The 16,051-nt window shown below is 35.9% G+C and overlaps 2 protein-coding genes and 1 long non-coding RNA gene across 3 annotated transcripts; 1 reads left to right on the top strand and 2 right to left on the bottom strand.

Annotated features, from left to right (window-relative positions):
- Positions 1 to 1,690: 1,690 nt before the first annotated feature.
- On the bottom strand, positions 1,691 to 6,779 carry LOC116139233 (alpha-taxilin-like; the record flags this gene model as incomplete). Its single annotated transcript, XM_031424906.1, has 10 exons — positions 1,691 to 2,151; positions 2,658 to 2,753; positions 2,861 to 2,917; positions 4,496 to 4,678; positions 4,776 to 4,842; positions 4,953 to 5,017; positions 5,505 to 5,582; positions 5,762 to 5,829; positions 6,344 to 6,452; positions 6,675 to 6,779. Coding segments are annotated over 10 exons (963 nt in total), but the record flags the coding sequence as incomplete, so codon positions are not given.
- A 442-nt stretch (positions 6,780 to 7,221) lies between these two features.
- LOC116139232 lies at positions 7,222 to 8,857 on the bottom strand. Its single transcript, XM_031424905.1, has 2 exons — positions 8,767 to 8,857; positions 7,222 to 7,913 (listed from the first exon to the last, which is right to left on the bottom strand). Exon 2 carries the CDS (start codon positions 7,906 to 7,908, stop codon positions 7,339 to 7,341), a length of 570 nt encoding a protein of 189 aa, XP_031280765.1. The 5' UTR covers positions 7,909 to 7,913; positions 8,767 to 8,857; the 3' UTR covers positions 7,222 to 7,338.
- A 221-nt stretch (positions 8,858 to 9,078) lies between these two features.
- Positions 9,079 to 9,879, top strand: LOC116139217. The gene is made up of 3 exons (XR_004129420.1): positions 9,079 to 9,199; positions 9,301 to 9,391; positions 9,515 to 9,879. It is a non-coding gene; the product is annotated as an uncharacterized LOC116139217 (long non-coding RNA).
- The last annotated feature ends 6,172 nt before the right edge of the window (positions 9,880 to 16,051 follow it).

The following is a 16,051-nucleotide window of genomic DNA, read 5'->3' as shown; positions in this document are numbered from 1 at the left end:
AGTAGAGGTTAATTTCATTTTTGGCACAAATATTAACTTCGTTTAGGCATGGCAATGTTTCCCGGGATTTCGGGGACCCGTCCCGCCCCGCCCCATATGGGGCGGGGAAGCCCCGGTTTTTTCAGGGATAGGGGCGGGGGTGGGGGGTGTTTTAATCCCCATTCTCGGAGATGGGGCAGGGGTGGGTGATGCCTTTCCCCCGACCCGCCCCGTATATAATATATAAAATTAAAAAAATGTATATATATATTTACGTTTCACTAATATCCTTATATTTCACCTAATTATACAATTATTCTACCTATATAAACCCATATTTTCCTAATTTCCCTCACCCTAAACAATTAAACAAGAACAAACCCTGACCCATATTTATGTATGATTAATTATGTTTAAACGATTAATTTAAGTGTTTGTCATGTAGACGAGAATTAACTATTGTGTTTGGTAATGCTCAAATTTATTTATGTTTATATAAAATTAAGGGGACAGGGACGGGCCTCCAACATTCCCCTTTGAGGCGGGGAAGGGGAATTCTTGTCATCCCCGTAACGGGGATGGGGCGGGGGTGAGGAATGATTTTGAGGGTGGGGATAGGTACGATGAATGAGATCCCCGCCCCATTGCCATGCCTAACTTCGTTTAGTGGTTGTCTTGTTAGTTTTTGAAATCAATTCAAAAACTAACAAGACAAGCATGAAACAAAGTTATTAAAAATAATCAATGCTCAAATGTTATTTGGACACCTGATCCACCAAGTTTCAATCTAGAAGTAATGATGGGTAAAATTCTCGGCCGTCGGATGATTCGATAGAAACTCTTAAATGTATTACTCAAAAAGTCATGATTTCAAGTCCTTTCTCGATTGTTAATATGGATAATCACTCGAACTCTTATCTAACTAGTAATTCTAAAGTCCTGGAGGATTAGTTAAGATACGCATAAATTGTCTGGATATCTCCAATCATAAAAATGAAAAATAAAAAAAAATTACAATTGAAACTACTGTCTTTATAAACTATCACCTTCAAATAAAGTTGTCGAGGTTAACTTATTTTTTGTACCATTACAATGTAATTGAAATTTTATAAACCACAAATGGATGATCAGATACTAAAAGAACAAAAGAAGATTCTATGAGCTTTTCTAAATTCGAGCCCCCACGGACCCTAATAACGGTGGCCATTAAGAGGCTTGCTCCAAATTTGTTGAGATGCATACAAGTTGACCTGAACATCTATCACCAAAATATATATATAATAAATGGCCTTTCAGGGGAATGAAAATTCACCCAAGGTTTGAAATCTGATTGTCGAAAGCTTAGTACCGATTCCCAGGATTGTAAAAATTTCACGTGATTCAGTTCAATATATTCCAATTGTACAAATGTTTATGCTCAATGGGTTGCCTATAATCAAGAAAAACATTAGAAACAGTGAAAGAACAAGAATGGACAATGCCCCACTCTTTGAATCTGATATTATTTCATATAAGCCTGAGACAAACAAAAAGCAAGATGGTCAAAACCTCGTATCTTATATGCTGCTGACTTCTTCTATGTCACAAGATTAGAAACTAACATTGAATTAAAAAATAATAATAATAATAATAATAAAAACATTTAAATGGAAAATTTAAAAATCAATCTCATAGAGTCAGATCAGCATAAAGCAAGTCATGGAAGAAATCAGGCACTAATATTTTTGAAAATTAAACAAGCTTTCAACCGCGCTCTTCAGGCTAGCCTGGCATGGCCGGCTTTGTTATTTAACACATAAATTCATGCCTAAAGTCCTGATTTAACCTTAACTCGTTCAAGGAAAGCACAGGTGAAGAAGCAACATATATAAAATGCTGAATAATACAATGATTGCTGAAGAATGCATTATATTCAAACAAGTTACAGATCTCCAATGCTTCATCTCAAAGCAGAAGTCATAGATACGACAAAATATGGCATGTAATTCATCATGGTAGTTACAAAATTCATTGTAAGACGGTACAATCCGTTGGGATTTATACTGGAACTGAATCAGAGCTGTTGCTTCTGACAGTATTTTGCTTCCTTTCTGCCTGAAGTGATCGGCACAATGATTCAAGTTTTTCTTTCTGATTCTTGGATTTTTCCAATTGTTTCTTCATTCTCTCACGCTGGTTGGACAAAGAAAGAGTTTTAAGTACTATATAATTTAACAATAAGATATAAAAAGCATATCTCAATCCAAAGGGGGGAACGTAGGAAAAAGATGTGATAGTGTATGTCAGCGAAACCAATTAGAACAATAGTCCATGATTGCCCTGTTTCATGCAGAAAGACCAACGATGGTGGCAAGAAGAACCACCTCAGACAAGACTTGTCGTCGTTAAAAGGAATTAACTAGCAATAAAATCAGCGCAACAAACTTCAATGGCAACAATAACAGAAGTTTTCTCCAACAATTTCTGCACTCATTACATGAAGCTTAAGCACGAGGGATAGTGTTATATGGCATAGATATTCTAAAAGGGAAAAAATTACTTTTTAAAAATCCAAGCCACAATGGTCCTAGCATATAGAGGGCAGATGGTCTTTGGGTGGGAGGGTGTTCAGGGTTCAGTCTTTACAGTAAAAGGGAAAAAGAGAAAGATAAGATCAAGAAAATGCAAAAACAACTAACCTCCTCAACAAGTTCTATAAGTGTAACATCTGATTTCTCACATTTGCTCTTCAAGAATACATTTTCCTTCTTCAGTTCCTTGATTGATTTTGCCATCTAGTGTTTACGTACAAAGAAATAAAAATGGTACATTAGCATCATGCAATCATGAAAACCAAGCCTTAAATCCATATATCTAATCTTTAAAAAAAGTAAAATTTTACCTTTTCAATCTCTTGCTTAAATGTTTCGAAGACCTCATTGCTCTTCAACAATGCATCCTACAGAGTCAAATAGCTATTCACTTCTGGCACAAGATAACCAGATAAAATATTCTTTGATAACTTTACTATGTATCTACTAATTAAGAGACTGCTTTACACATGCACAGTAGATACTTAATGAGACCATGCATTAAATTGAATTAATGTGAAATGTCGTACAAATATCCCATGACTACTTGAACAAGCACTTGGATTAAATCCATCTCTAACTCAAAGAAACAATGATTCTGACGAGGGCTGTTCAACGAGGCGAGTCGCTCGCGAGCCGACTCGGCTCGGCTCGAGTACGACTCGTTAACGGCTCGCCTCGTCTGGAATCGAGCCGGCTCTGCTCGATTCGTGAGAGAGCACTAGCTGAGTTCGAGCCTGCCTCGACTCGGCTCGTTAGGCTCGCGAGCCAAGTGAGGCTCGAATTATTAGGGGCGCTTTAAGAGTTTTATTAAGTATAAGGGATTAAACTAAAATTTTTAAAACAAAAAGTTTGAAAAACTAACAAAGCACACCCCCATGTTAAAATCTCTAAAAACGCTACTAATATCCTTTCCCCTAAAACCAAACTAAACCAAACCATTTTAGGTAGTCGGTGTCAGATTTAGTGGAGAGTGCAGGGAAACAAGGAGAAAAAAGAAGGAAAGAAATCAGAATTGGTGGAGACTGGAGAGTGCCAGGGAAACAAGGAGAAAGAATGAAAGAAAGAAAGAGAAAATAAGAAAAAAGGAGAAGGAAGGAAAGAAAGAGAAAAGAGGAGAAACAAGCGTCATTAGAGAGAGAGAAAATAACAGAAAGCAAAGAGTAATAACTAATAAGTAACAAAAGAGAAGAGGAAGAGAATAACAGAGTTGTGGAGACTGGAGAGAGCAAGGGAAACAGGGAGAAAGGGAAAAAAAAAAAAAAAGAGAGAGAGAGAGAGAAACGTGAACCATTGCCATTGGAGTCCGGAGAGAGAAAAGAAGGCACATCAATAATAAATTAGAGAGGAAAGAAGTGAAAGAGAGACTAATAAATGAGCGAGAGAGAAAAGAAAGAGTAATAAATGAGGAAGGATAAAAGCTGCACGCCTGCGCAGAATTTAAAAAAAAAAAATACATGTTATTTATTTGGTTCGCAAGCCGGCTCGCGAGCCAACTCGATTTTTTTTTTTTTTTAATTTACGAGTCAAGTCGAGTCAAGAAATTAAAAGCTCGGCTCGACTCGAACTCGGCTTGAATCCTTTTTCTTTTTTACGAGCCGAGCTCGTTAAGCCAAAAACTCGGCTCGGCTCGGCTCGTTAACAGCCCTAATTCTGACACCATGCTAAGAAGTCAGAACAACCAACCCTTGCATTATACATGTCACGAGGACAAAATTTCAAAAAGGTTACACATCCAACCACCCAAATACAATTAAATTTAATTGATTATCCAACATCCCAAAATAAATCCTTTAGCTCTTATTATCATATTATTATTTTATAGAGATATTTAAGAATGCTAGGTGAGAGAGACAAAAGAATGTCTCCTATGCAACTATCATCAAAATGTGGTCAGTAAGGTTTTTATGCATTATTTTAAGGCAATGAACTCAAATGAGGTAGACCTGGAATTGCTGGAATTTTTCTCCGTCAGCAGTCAACTGCAAGCGCAAATTCTTTTCGGTAGCCAGTAATTGGGATACCTGCTCAGCATATAATTTCATTTGGGACTGCTCCTGAACTAGTTTCTCTTCATGCTGCTTAATTTTTAATTCAGCAAGCTGAAGTTCCAGGGTTTTCTGCTTTAACTATGCATCCAAAGTCCACAGCAATATAACATCAATCAATAAGTCAAGAAGCCTAAGTCAAAAAACATCAGATAAACAAGTAAAAGTTAATCTAAACCTTCTGTCCATATTGTTGTTCAGTAAGGGCATACTGATCAGCTAGCTGCTTCAGATTATTTCTCAACCTAGACATAAAAAATAAGAGTAAATAACAGCTAGACAAAATATAGGGGTGAGATAAAATTCAAAAAACAAAATAAAATTGAAAACTTCGCCTGAATTCTCTTGTTCTTACATCTCATTCTCCTTTAGCTGAGTAAGACACTCATCCTTTTGCTCATCTAGCTTAACGCTAACATCCTACAACAAAAAGAAACAAACATTACAGAAATGAGCATAAATTGGAAAAAGAAAATGTAAATGGAAAGAGAAAAACGCATGAAGAGAACCATAAGCCCCAGTAAGAGAGTGAAAAAATATAATAAAATAACATCATAGGAAAACCAATTTAAAAATAAAAAATTCAAGAAACCAAGGTAACAGGCACTCTCCAATTCATGTTAGCATCAAGCAATTGGAGTTCTCACCTTATTACTTTATAGCCTGCGCAGACAGATATAACAAATTAACTAATCAATTAATTTTAGAGGTAAGAGTTAACTTAAACTGAGCATTTAGAACACATGCCACATAGAATGCTCAAATAAACATGAACAACAAAATTTGAGAACAATCATGCATTCATATGCTTATAGCTTATATGCTACACTAGGTTAAAGCAGGACAGAAAAGCAAGACGTAAAGAATAATTCACACATTCTCAACTAGTGAAGACCATAAATTAAACCTTGATTGCATCTTGAAACTTGGCTGATAAATCTAGTCTCAAGTTCTGTCCCTCTGTTGATACCCGCTTGCACTCATCCTGTGCAATAGTGAGCAAGCATCAATTCTCCATGAAACCGACAAATAGCTAGAAGGATGATTATGGGTCACTGTACAACTTCCCATACCAAATTGGTAAGGGAAATTAACTTAAGTAGAGAATATTTCATAGAATTTAAATTACTCCATGGGAAGAAAAGTGATCGTGAAAAAGTATACCATTAGCATCTTGTTCTGACGTTGTAATTCTCTACAAAGAGACTCTAGCTTATCTCTAACAGCAATAGCTACAAATAGAAAATAAAAAGGGTGAAATCAGTGAAATGATATCGTCTACCTTCAACGTCAATAATAATGTATTAGGATACAAGTCAATAAAGTATACATGCTTCTGACCAAGCAAATTTTTCAACAAGTAAATAACAAGTTAGTATTACAATCTCTCTGCACAGTTTATATAAGGTTAAAAGGAAATCTATTTTATACAACAAAAGAATATTCCATAATATCACATAATGGTATCTCTAATTTCCAGACTCTTTGCAATACATCAATCTCATTTGACGGATTTTTACAAGTCTTCTTCTCAGCACGCCCAAATGGAATTACATCATCTTAACAGCAATTCATTGATAGAAAACCTTACTTTATAACAAAGACTATAAAATAATAAACGATGTCCCTTTTACCCATATGCACCAGATATATCATATGATTAAACCTCTGAACAAGCACCGTAGCAATCAGGGTTCATCTCAACTATCACAAAAGTTGTAAAAGCAAAGCCAAAGGATAACTTACCTGCATCTCTTTCGGCAAGAACTTGTTGATATCTCAGAGTGAATTCAAGAAACTCAGTTTCGGATTTAAAAGTGCGCTTTGTACTCTTACGTTTGGTTTCGGTGTTTTCCTGCACAACCACAAAGTAAACTATTTAAGCTAGTGAACTACATTTTGAAATTTGAAAACAATCAAAAAATGAAGAGTAAATTCATACACCCACAATACTCAAAATGGGAAAATATGACAGGTTCAAAAGTGAATGCTTAAAACTAACCAAAAAATAAAAACTCTGTAGATCATCATACAGATCTATAGAAAAATAACATCAAAGTACGAAAATATTATTAACCGGTTTTCTGCTTTTCAAAGAATCATCACTTTCTGATGCAGATAACTCCTTTGTACGGGTTCCCTGCGCATCTGATCTTCCTTCAATTGCTACAAAATGAATGAAATAGGGTACATTTTGAAAATGTCAAAAAACAGAAATACAAAGACATATTGATAGAGATGCATATGTATGAACAATTCTCTGGATGCATGGCCTAAATTAAAATACTTTACTTCTAAGATCCTTCAAGAAGTTGGTGCCTTCAGAAATCCAACTATATTCAACTCAATTCCTTTTGTCATTCTAATACAAAAGCCAATCACCTAAAGCATCAATTCTTTGGAAGTATATCAAGCTTTTCAGATGTGTCTACCAAAATCGTTTCAAGGGTTTAATAACTGTCAGTATATATTCTAATCGTTTGACATAACACACATTCATTTGGTCATTCCTGCTTTCAACTATAATATAAAATAATTTATTTAAAAAGAAAAGTCAGGATAAATGATCGGAGAGATGAATGTTAGTAGTACTCTGTCTACACCTTCTATCAATGTCAAATATCCCCTACCTCCCAGGGTGGAGGGAAAAACCACCTCATCTTACTTTTTGGAGTTTCCCGTACATTCTTTCTGCAAAATTACCATAATGCTTCATAAAGCATCTGATCTAATATGCTGTATCAAGTCAGTGTGCTGTACATTCTCCCGATAAAAAGGTAAAACGGGCAGCCACAAACACTTATATGCAGTGTATTATTTAGAAGGAAAAGTAGGAAATTGCATTCAAGTTGAATATAATTACATCTCTTTGTATTTTGACATTCCCCTTGAACTTGGCCTTTTACCTCGCTGCATCCAGATATCCCAGCTGAAGCCTCCGAAACTGAAGCAACTGCTGTAGGCATGGCCGGCATACCGTCTGTTTCCTCCACTGAACCCTTATTAGGCATTTTGATTAAGTCCACTGAAGCATCGAAATTATCCATTTCAGATAATGGAACAGGAAAAGTTCTCAGTTTCTGAGTCTTCTCTGTCCTACCCTTGCTTGTTTGAAACTCTTCTGATGCCAACTCATGTGTCGATTCATTTGAATGATCTAATTCCACAAAACCCTCATCCTTGTAATCACCAAGCGAGTTTTCTTGTTCTAAAGTTGGTGTTGCAGGAGCTAGAGCTTCTGTGGGGCTATCAACAAACCCATCTGGCAATGAATCTACTTCAGGAAGCTGATTTGCAGCTGCGCCCTCCATTATACCTACACTTCCACCACAAAAACAGAATCATCAATATAAACAGCCACTACCACAAACTAATGCAACAAATACAGGGAAAAACAGTTATACTATGCCCATCTTTTTTTGAAGATTTCCTAAATAGTTTCATATTTTCGAAAAGAGAAAGAAATAAATATAAAACTGATGCAGAAAACTCATGACATTTCCTTTTTAAGGACTGCAACTTCAGTAAAAACTGGCTATTCTGTATCCCCAGCATCAAAATCACAGTTGAGAAAACCAAACCAACACACAAATTGATTACTTGTACAGTAACAATTTAGCTAGTTTCAACATCAGACTTCAGTGAGAAACAAATTGAAGATTTTATATCATTTTCATGACAGTAAACCTAAGTCTCAGTTCTTCAAATTAGAACCACAATCTCTTGCACTACTTTTTCCCTATAATTTATCAAAAACTCCAAACAAAAAAAGCAATTACTGCTTATTTTTTCAAAGTTTCTGATTATCCCATTTAGACGAAGAAAGGAAAAAAAGAGAAGCTTTAAGAACTAAATACACTGAAATCGTTGGTAGTTTCAATTTCAAAAAGCTCTTAATCACAGGTAAAACATCAACCAAATGACATAAATACAGAAACCCATCTCTTAAAATACGAGTGCACGACAAAGAGACAGCTAAAAAAAAAAAAAGATACTAATTCTGCAACTGGGTTTTCACCATTTCACCAAGAGCTTAAATCTACACTAAACCCATAAATAAAAATGACTAACGATTGGTAAATTAAAATGTAGAAAACCGATCAAACAGGAGCTGAAGCGATCTACGGTAAGCAGAAAGCAAGAAAATCAGAAAGAGAAAGAGAGAATACCAGCACGTGGTGAGTGAGAGAAACGTCCTCGCTTTCGTTGAACAGAAAGAAACACAAACAAAACAATGCGTTTTCTCTAGTGGGGTTTTAGTTTTATAATTTTATTACGAAAAGAAAAGAAAAAAGTTTATAAAATATGTTTAGTAAAATTAATTTTTTTGAAACGACGCCTTGGTTTTTTTTCCGTAGTATATTGAGAATATCATAAGATGTAAAATAAACCTCAATTATTATTAATGTGAGTTGAAAGATGAGGAGATATTTTGATCCTTTGCTATCATATCATTNTTTTCAGATTTACTATGTTAGGCTGCTATCTATCATATGTTTGAGTACTAAAATCTGTTGTCCCTTTAATTTAAATAATGTAGCTCAAGGCCCTAAAATATGGTGCTGCTCCAGTTTCAGTGGCCTCGGATGATATCAGATTCAGGTAACTATGTTAATATATTTGAAGTTATTGAAATTATCATCAATTTTTGCTTCACGCTGAAAAGTGGAAAGATTCATGTGTTGTGTTTATTGTCTTGACAGGCATTTTCTAGATATTGAGACCACTAAATTTTCACAGTTTATCAACTCTACCTTCGGAAATATGACCCTAAGCCAGGCTTTGAACGAAATTGTGAGTGTTTTTTTATGCAAAGCTGTAATATATTCTCATGTAATCTCAAAATAATTAATTGATTAGCCACCTAGAAAACCTCTCTATTTTTCATTTCTTGAAAATTGTTCTGTTGTTGTGCAGAAGAACAGCCCATCTACATGGAAGCAAAAAATCATCGATGCCATGTCACGAGACTTCTCGTGGGACGCAGAATGCTGCAACATTCATATTTCTGCATACTCAGCCCTAAAGAATTTGTAAATCCCCGAACAGGTTTGCATGTATATATGTATATATCAATGAAGGCGTCGATCATTAGTATAGCTACAAATTTTGAGGTTGGCATAAGTTGTGTCTCCATGCATAAGGGGCGGGCAGCATGGCATTTAATTGCCATTTCAGTAGCTTGAAGGGAATAAGGTAGAATAATAAGTTGCAGGTATTAATCCTTCAATTGTATAGCCTTTTTAAGTGTAGTAAATACTATATAATCATGTACTATTGCATGGTGGTTTTTATATGTAAAATTTGTAAATGGTTGCATAAAGTGAGACCAAAACAAAAGGATTAATACTCTGAACACTAGTGTGTTAATAAATAACAGCAGCATTTGATTTCCTTCGCCTTGGAGGACCAGAAATTATGATAACTCCTTACTTTCATTATAAAGTCAACAGATATAATCAAATTTAGGTGCAATCATTTTTTTTTTTTTTTTTTTTCAATTTAGGGACATTAAATAGCAATTACACTTAACAAAAAATAAGGACGAATTTGGTAACTACACATTATGTAAGTAATTATAAAAAAAAAAAAGAAAAAAGAAAAAGAAAAACAGAGTCAACTAAAATAATTTCATCCAATGAAATGTTGAAACGTGTTGAAAATGTCAAATTAAAGAAATAATAAAATTAATACTTAAAAGAACTAAAAAATAAATAAATTAAAGGAAAAGCCTCATGCCAGCTGCGTAACTAGCAGAAGCTTTTCCTTTTCTAATTTTGATTTTATGTTTTAAATTTACTTTTTAATTTTTCAAATTTAAAAATAAAAATGGTTGTTCTTTCTCTTATATAAAATTTTTTGTGAGCTTTTTTTTTTTTTTTTTTTTTTATATTTAAAACCGTTTTTTCTATTTTTTGTTTAAATTCTTTTATCAATTTTTTTCTTATTTCATTATCATTTTTAATATTTAAACTTTGAAGTCAGACGAATTTTCTTAATTCTTAACTATATTTTTGTAGTTCTTAAATTTAAAATTCAAAAAATAAAACTAATTAAATAACTAGGGGTACGTAAGTCTGTTTGTTATTCACCGTTAAAAGTTAACCGTAAATTACAATTAATCGTCCATAAATTGAACATAATGAAACCTGTGTCCTTTTCGATTATTTCATGAAAGATTGTACTTAAATTGATTACATCCACTGTGAAAGGTTTTAACTAATCTTTTATTTAATTCTTTTGACTAATTTTTTAATGGAATTATTAATGGGTTTATTAAGTTAATGACCAAAAGTTGGGGGTTTTAGTAATGACACTGTTTCAAACCCTATANCTCCGGTGATCTCAAGTCTAAGTATCACATGCACCACCATTCGTTAGAGGATTTGTTCCATAGACACTGGGGTTACCATCCATATGGAATCTTCTGGTGGGTCAGTCCAATGAACTTGATGCGGTATATTTGCCTACAACAAGCACCCATGTGTTGCACCAGGTTGTCACCAAACGACCTTGACAAGTGAGATCAGTCACTACCTTTCGACAAGGTTGTTCAACACTATGATAGCCTTACCGTATTATCTGTGTCCTTACTTCAGAATAATACTGGGGCTACGGACGTTTCTAGAATGACCACCATATGTACTCATGGGGTTCTCACTATCAAGATTTGAAACACTTAATACCCTCGTCACAGTTCTACCATTCTAAGGACATATATCAATACATATTGCAATAATAATGATTTCGCGATATAGAATAAAATGCCTTTTATTATTGATTAATGAATATTATTACAAAGAGTCAATTCTGCAATAATTGATTGGCTCTAGGGCATCTACTCTAACAGGATGATAGAGCTAAAGCACTGATGTTATCAATCCAAATGCAAGGAGCTGTGTGTAGAGGTATGTGGAGTTACTTAAGTAGCATCCTTAGCCAATAGAGCTCAACCACTGTGTGTGCCATTGACCGATACTCAGCCTCTGTGCTGGATCTCGAAACAATGGATTGCTTCTTGGCTATCCAAGAAATTAGGCAAGGACCAAGGTAAATGCAATAACCCGAGGTGGACTTTCTGTCATCAGGACTATCGGCCCAGTCTGAATCACAGAAAGCATTAAGGTTTAAAGAGCCTTTGTTGAATTGAAGACCAAAATGAAGTGTCCCTTTGAGATATCTTAGGACTCGCTTGGCAGCGGTGAGATGTGTAGTTCTTGGACAATGAAGGAACTAGCATAGCTGATTGACACTATAGGAAAGGTTTGGCCTTGTAAGTGTCAAGTATTGGAGAGCTCCCACCATTGTTCTATATTCGGTAGCATCACGGAGAGGGTCACCTGAGAGATTTGAAAGCTTGCTGCCTGAGGTACAGGGTGTAGAGGTTGGTTTAGCACCTTCCATCTTCAGTTTGCATAGTAAATCAGTCGCATACTTCCCTTGATTTAAATGAAGACTTGTAGATGATGCATTGCTAGTGACAATGATGTCATCAACATAAATGAGCACAAAAACACATATGTTGTTTTTATGAAAAGTGAAAAGGGACGTGTCAACTGTAGAAGCAGTAAAACCGAGCTCCAATAAAACTTGAGAGAGCCTTAAGAACCAAGCTCTAGGAGCTTATTTGAGGCCATAAATGGATTTGTGAAAAAGGCGGACATGAGCAGGCAGCTTAAGGTCTTCAAAGCCTTTAGGTTGCTCCATATAGACCTTTTCCTCAAGAAAACCATGGAGAAAAGCATTAGAAATATCAAGTTGTCTAATGCACCAGTTGTAGAGAACAGCCAAAGCTAAAGCCATTCTAATTGTAGCAGGTTTAATAACAGGGCTAAATGTTTCATTGAAGTCCAGACCATCAACTTGATCAAACCCTTTGGCAACTAACCTTGCCTTGTACCTGTCAAGAGTGCCATCAGATTTCTGTTTAACTTTGAATACCCATTTATTCCACACAACCTTTTGATGAGTGGGTCGGGGACAAACGGTCCAAGTATTGTTTGCTAAAAGTGCACTATACTCAGCTTGCATAGCACTTAGCCAATTAGGATCCCTCATTGCTTGCTGATAAGTCCGGGGTTCAGTAGGTAAGGAGGAGGTAAAGAGGGCTTTGAGAGGGTGTTTGGTGGAATGATAGAGGTGATATTCTGGGAATTGCTTAGGTTTCAGGGAATTGGTTTGAGATCTGGTTATAATTCTAGATGAAGTGGGATCTATGGATGGAGGGATGGGCTGTGTATCTATGTTAAAGGAAGAGGGTGGGGGAGAGGTTGGTGGTAAAGAGGCAGGAGTGGGTAAGGGATTGCTGGCAGGAAAGGAATTGGCTAAAGTGAAAGTGTCATCTGATGGAGAGACATGAGTAGGGAGGGGACTCTTATCAGGTCGTGGAGTTGAATCTGGAATAGGCAAATTGACTAAGGTTGAAGTGTTTTCTCGAGGAGAGGTAACAGGTAAGGTGATAGGAGCAGGTTGTGAGATGTGATCAGTTATAACTATAGGAAAAAAAATTGGATTAATGGAAAGATTACCTGATGATGAAGAAGATGTGAGCACAGGAGAGCACCCCTGCAAGGTTGGAGATCCAGCAGCTTTATCCTTTGTGATCTGAGTAGGAAAACTCATTTCATCGAAAACCACATGTCTGGAGATGTACACACATTTAGTTTGAATATCCATACATCTATACCCCTTTTGATTTGTACTATAACCAAGGAACACACATCTTTTGCTTCCAAAGGCTAACTTGTGGGAATTGTAAAATCTGAGTAATGGAAAACACAGGCAGCCAAAGGTCTTGAGGAGTGAATAATCTGGTTCCATGTTAAGAAGAGTAAAGTAAGGAGATTTGTTGGCCAGAACAGGAGTAGGAAGTCTGTTGATGAGATAGGTAGCAGTAAGAAAGGCATCGACCCAATAGGTTAAGGAAAGATGAGATTGAGCTAGGAGAGTTAAGCCAGTTTCTGTGATATGTCTGTGTTTCCTTTCTGAAATTCCATTTTGTTCTGAGGGGTAGGGGCATGTAAGTTTATGCAAAATCCCATTGGTTGAGAGATAAGATTGGAAGGCAGTTGACAAGTATTCACCTCCATTATCAGTGTGGAGTTGTTTAATAGGCATAGAGAATTGCTTTTCAGCTAGGCATTTAAATCAAATGAAACAACTAAACACTTCAGATTTCTGCCTTAATGGAAACAACCAAGTGAATCTTGAAAAATCATCAATAAATATAATGTAAAACTTACAACCACCATCAGAAATGATAGGAGAAGTCCAGATATCCGAATAGATTAACTCAAGATGAGTAGTAGACCTATTATTGGACTCAGAGAAGTGAAGCTTATGACTCTTAGCAACTTGACATGACTCATATAAATGCCTAGATTTTATTGGACCAGAAACAGATAAAACATAACTCTTAATTAGTTTGGAAACGACAGACTTTGATGGATGACCCAATCTTGAATGCCAAACTTGAAGAGGAGCTGTGACACCTAATAGAGCTGTGAATGATGAAAGTAGAGCAGCTTTAAGAGTTGACTTATTGAGTTTTAACTGCTGCAGGTACATGGGATAAAGGCCACCTTTACTCGGTCCTTGGAGGAGTGTTTCCTTGGTCTGCATGTCCTTCACCAAAAAATGAGTGGAAGTGAGAATGAAGTAGCAGTTATTGTGATGGTTAAACCTCTTCCATTGCCTACTGTGACTGTATCATTCCCATGATATGGTTGCTGATTCAGTGTCAGGTTCTCGAGCTTTGAAGTAATGTGATTGTTAGCACCACTGTTAAGGTACCATGGTTGTTCTGGCTCCTGGACAGTATGAGTGTGAGCTTCCATAACAGCTAGTTGTGCTGGAGGATGCCTGCCTTGGTAGTTGAAGTCCATTCGGTGGTAACAGTCAAGTGCCTGGTGATTGGATTTACCACATATTTGACAGGGAGGGAATTTACTTGAAAAAGTATATGTGTTTGAGGTGTTTGAGGGTGGTGTTTTATGTGTATGAGAGGAAGGATTTGGAGAGGTGTTTGGAGTGATATTTGGTCGAGTGAATTGCTGGTTTTTCTGAGGTAGGAATTTTGGTTTCTTGCCATAATGTGGTTTATGTTTATTGGTGAAGAATGTCATTTGAGTACCTTCAGATGGTAAATTCTTATTTTGTGCCTCGAGAAGTTGCTCAAAGTTGAGTAACTTTGTTTGGAAGTCATCAAAGGAGATGAATGATCACGGGTGGCAAAATTGAGAGTTGTGATGAAAGGGGTAATTATGGGGTTAAGTCCGCCAACAACATATGAAATCAGATCATCATTCTCAACAGACTTACCAGCGGCAGATAGTTGATCAACCCAACATTTTGCTGTAAGCAAGTAATCAGAATAGGTATTAGTACCTTGTTGAAGAGTTTGGAGTTGTCTTTTGAGGTGAGAAATTATGGAGCGAGACTGAGAAGCAAATCTTGTTGACAGTGTATTCCAAACTTGTTTGGAAGTAGTGAGGCCATAAACAGTGGACCAAACCTTCTCACAAAGGGTAGCATTTAACCATGCCAGGATGAATTGATCCTTCTTCTGCCACACCAGGTAGGCAGGGTTGATATCAGAGGTGACTTTGCCATCTGAATCAACGAGGTACTGAGCAGGACACACCTCTGAGCCATCAACAATGCTGAGGAGGTCATGACTTCTCAGAATTGGAATAAACTGAGTAGTCCAGTTCAGATAGTTTGGTCCCTCAAGTTTAACAGAGACCAAAGATGTGATATTAGGAATGATAAAAGAGGGATTATTGGAAGCTGAGGCCATAATGGATCGAAGGGAGAAAAGCGTGAGCTAATGAGTGCTTTGATACCAAGTCAGAAATAGAAATTGAAGGCTAGTGTTCTATATATTACCAGTCGTGTGTTGCATTATATTTATAGAGGTAATACATGTATTTGAATTTACAAAGTGGTTACTGAGAAGATAAGAACACAGCTATAATATATTTAAATAATAGCTTGTTATGATGCTGCATTATCAACTTCCGAGATCTTCTCATGTTTAGAATTCAAATACTGTTGATCAGTTATAACTACAGAATCCTTTATAGCTGATATATCTCTAACAATTTTGTTATTATATCATGCATTGGAGGGATTAATGTCTTATTAAATCTTGTCGAATAAATCAACAAGGAGGGATTATTTGCCTCCAAAAACAATATTATTTTTATAATAAAATATTTGAAAACATTTTGCTACCACAGTGATTGTCACCCATAATAACTTTTTATAACATGGTCGTTAAATAAACCCATATGGAGAAGAAAAAAATTTGACCTCAGAAAATTGGTAATAAATTATTACCAAAAGTGGCTTTTTTCCACCGAATACTTAGTTGTTCATTATGAATCATGGTTGTATATAGGTCCACAAAGATGAAAATTTTGCCTCCGAAAAAAATACAGTAAAACCTTGATA

This window comes from Pistacia vera, unplaced genomic scaffold, assembly GCF_008641045.1.
Source record: "Pistacia vera cultivar Batoury unplaced genomic scaffold, PisVer_v2 Contig349, whole genome shotgun sequence".
Lineage (NCBI taxonomy): Eukaryota > Viridiplantae > Streptophyta > Magnoliopsida > Sapindales > Anacardiaceae > Pistacia > Pistacia vera.
The sequence above is the reverse complement of the archived record's forward strand: the minus strand, read 5'-3'. Positions and strand labels throughout refer to the sequence as shown.

What these genes read in the sequence shown, in the direction of transcription:
- LOC116139232 (XM_031424905.1), bottom strand. Translation starts at nt 7,908, where the DNA reads ATGGAGGGCGCAGCTGCAAATCAGCTTCCTGAAGTAGATTCATTGCCA.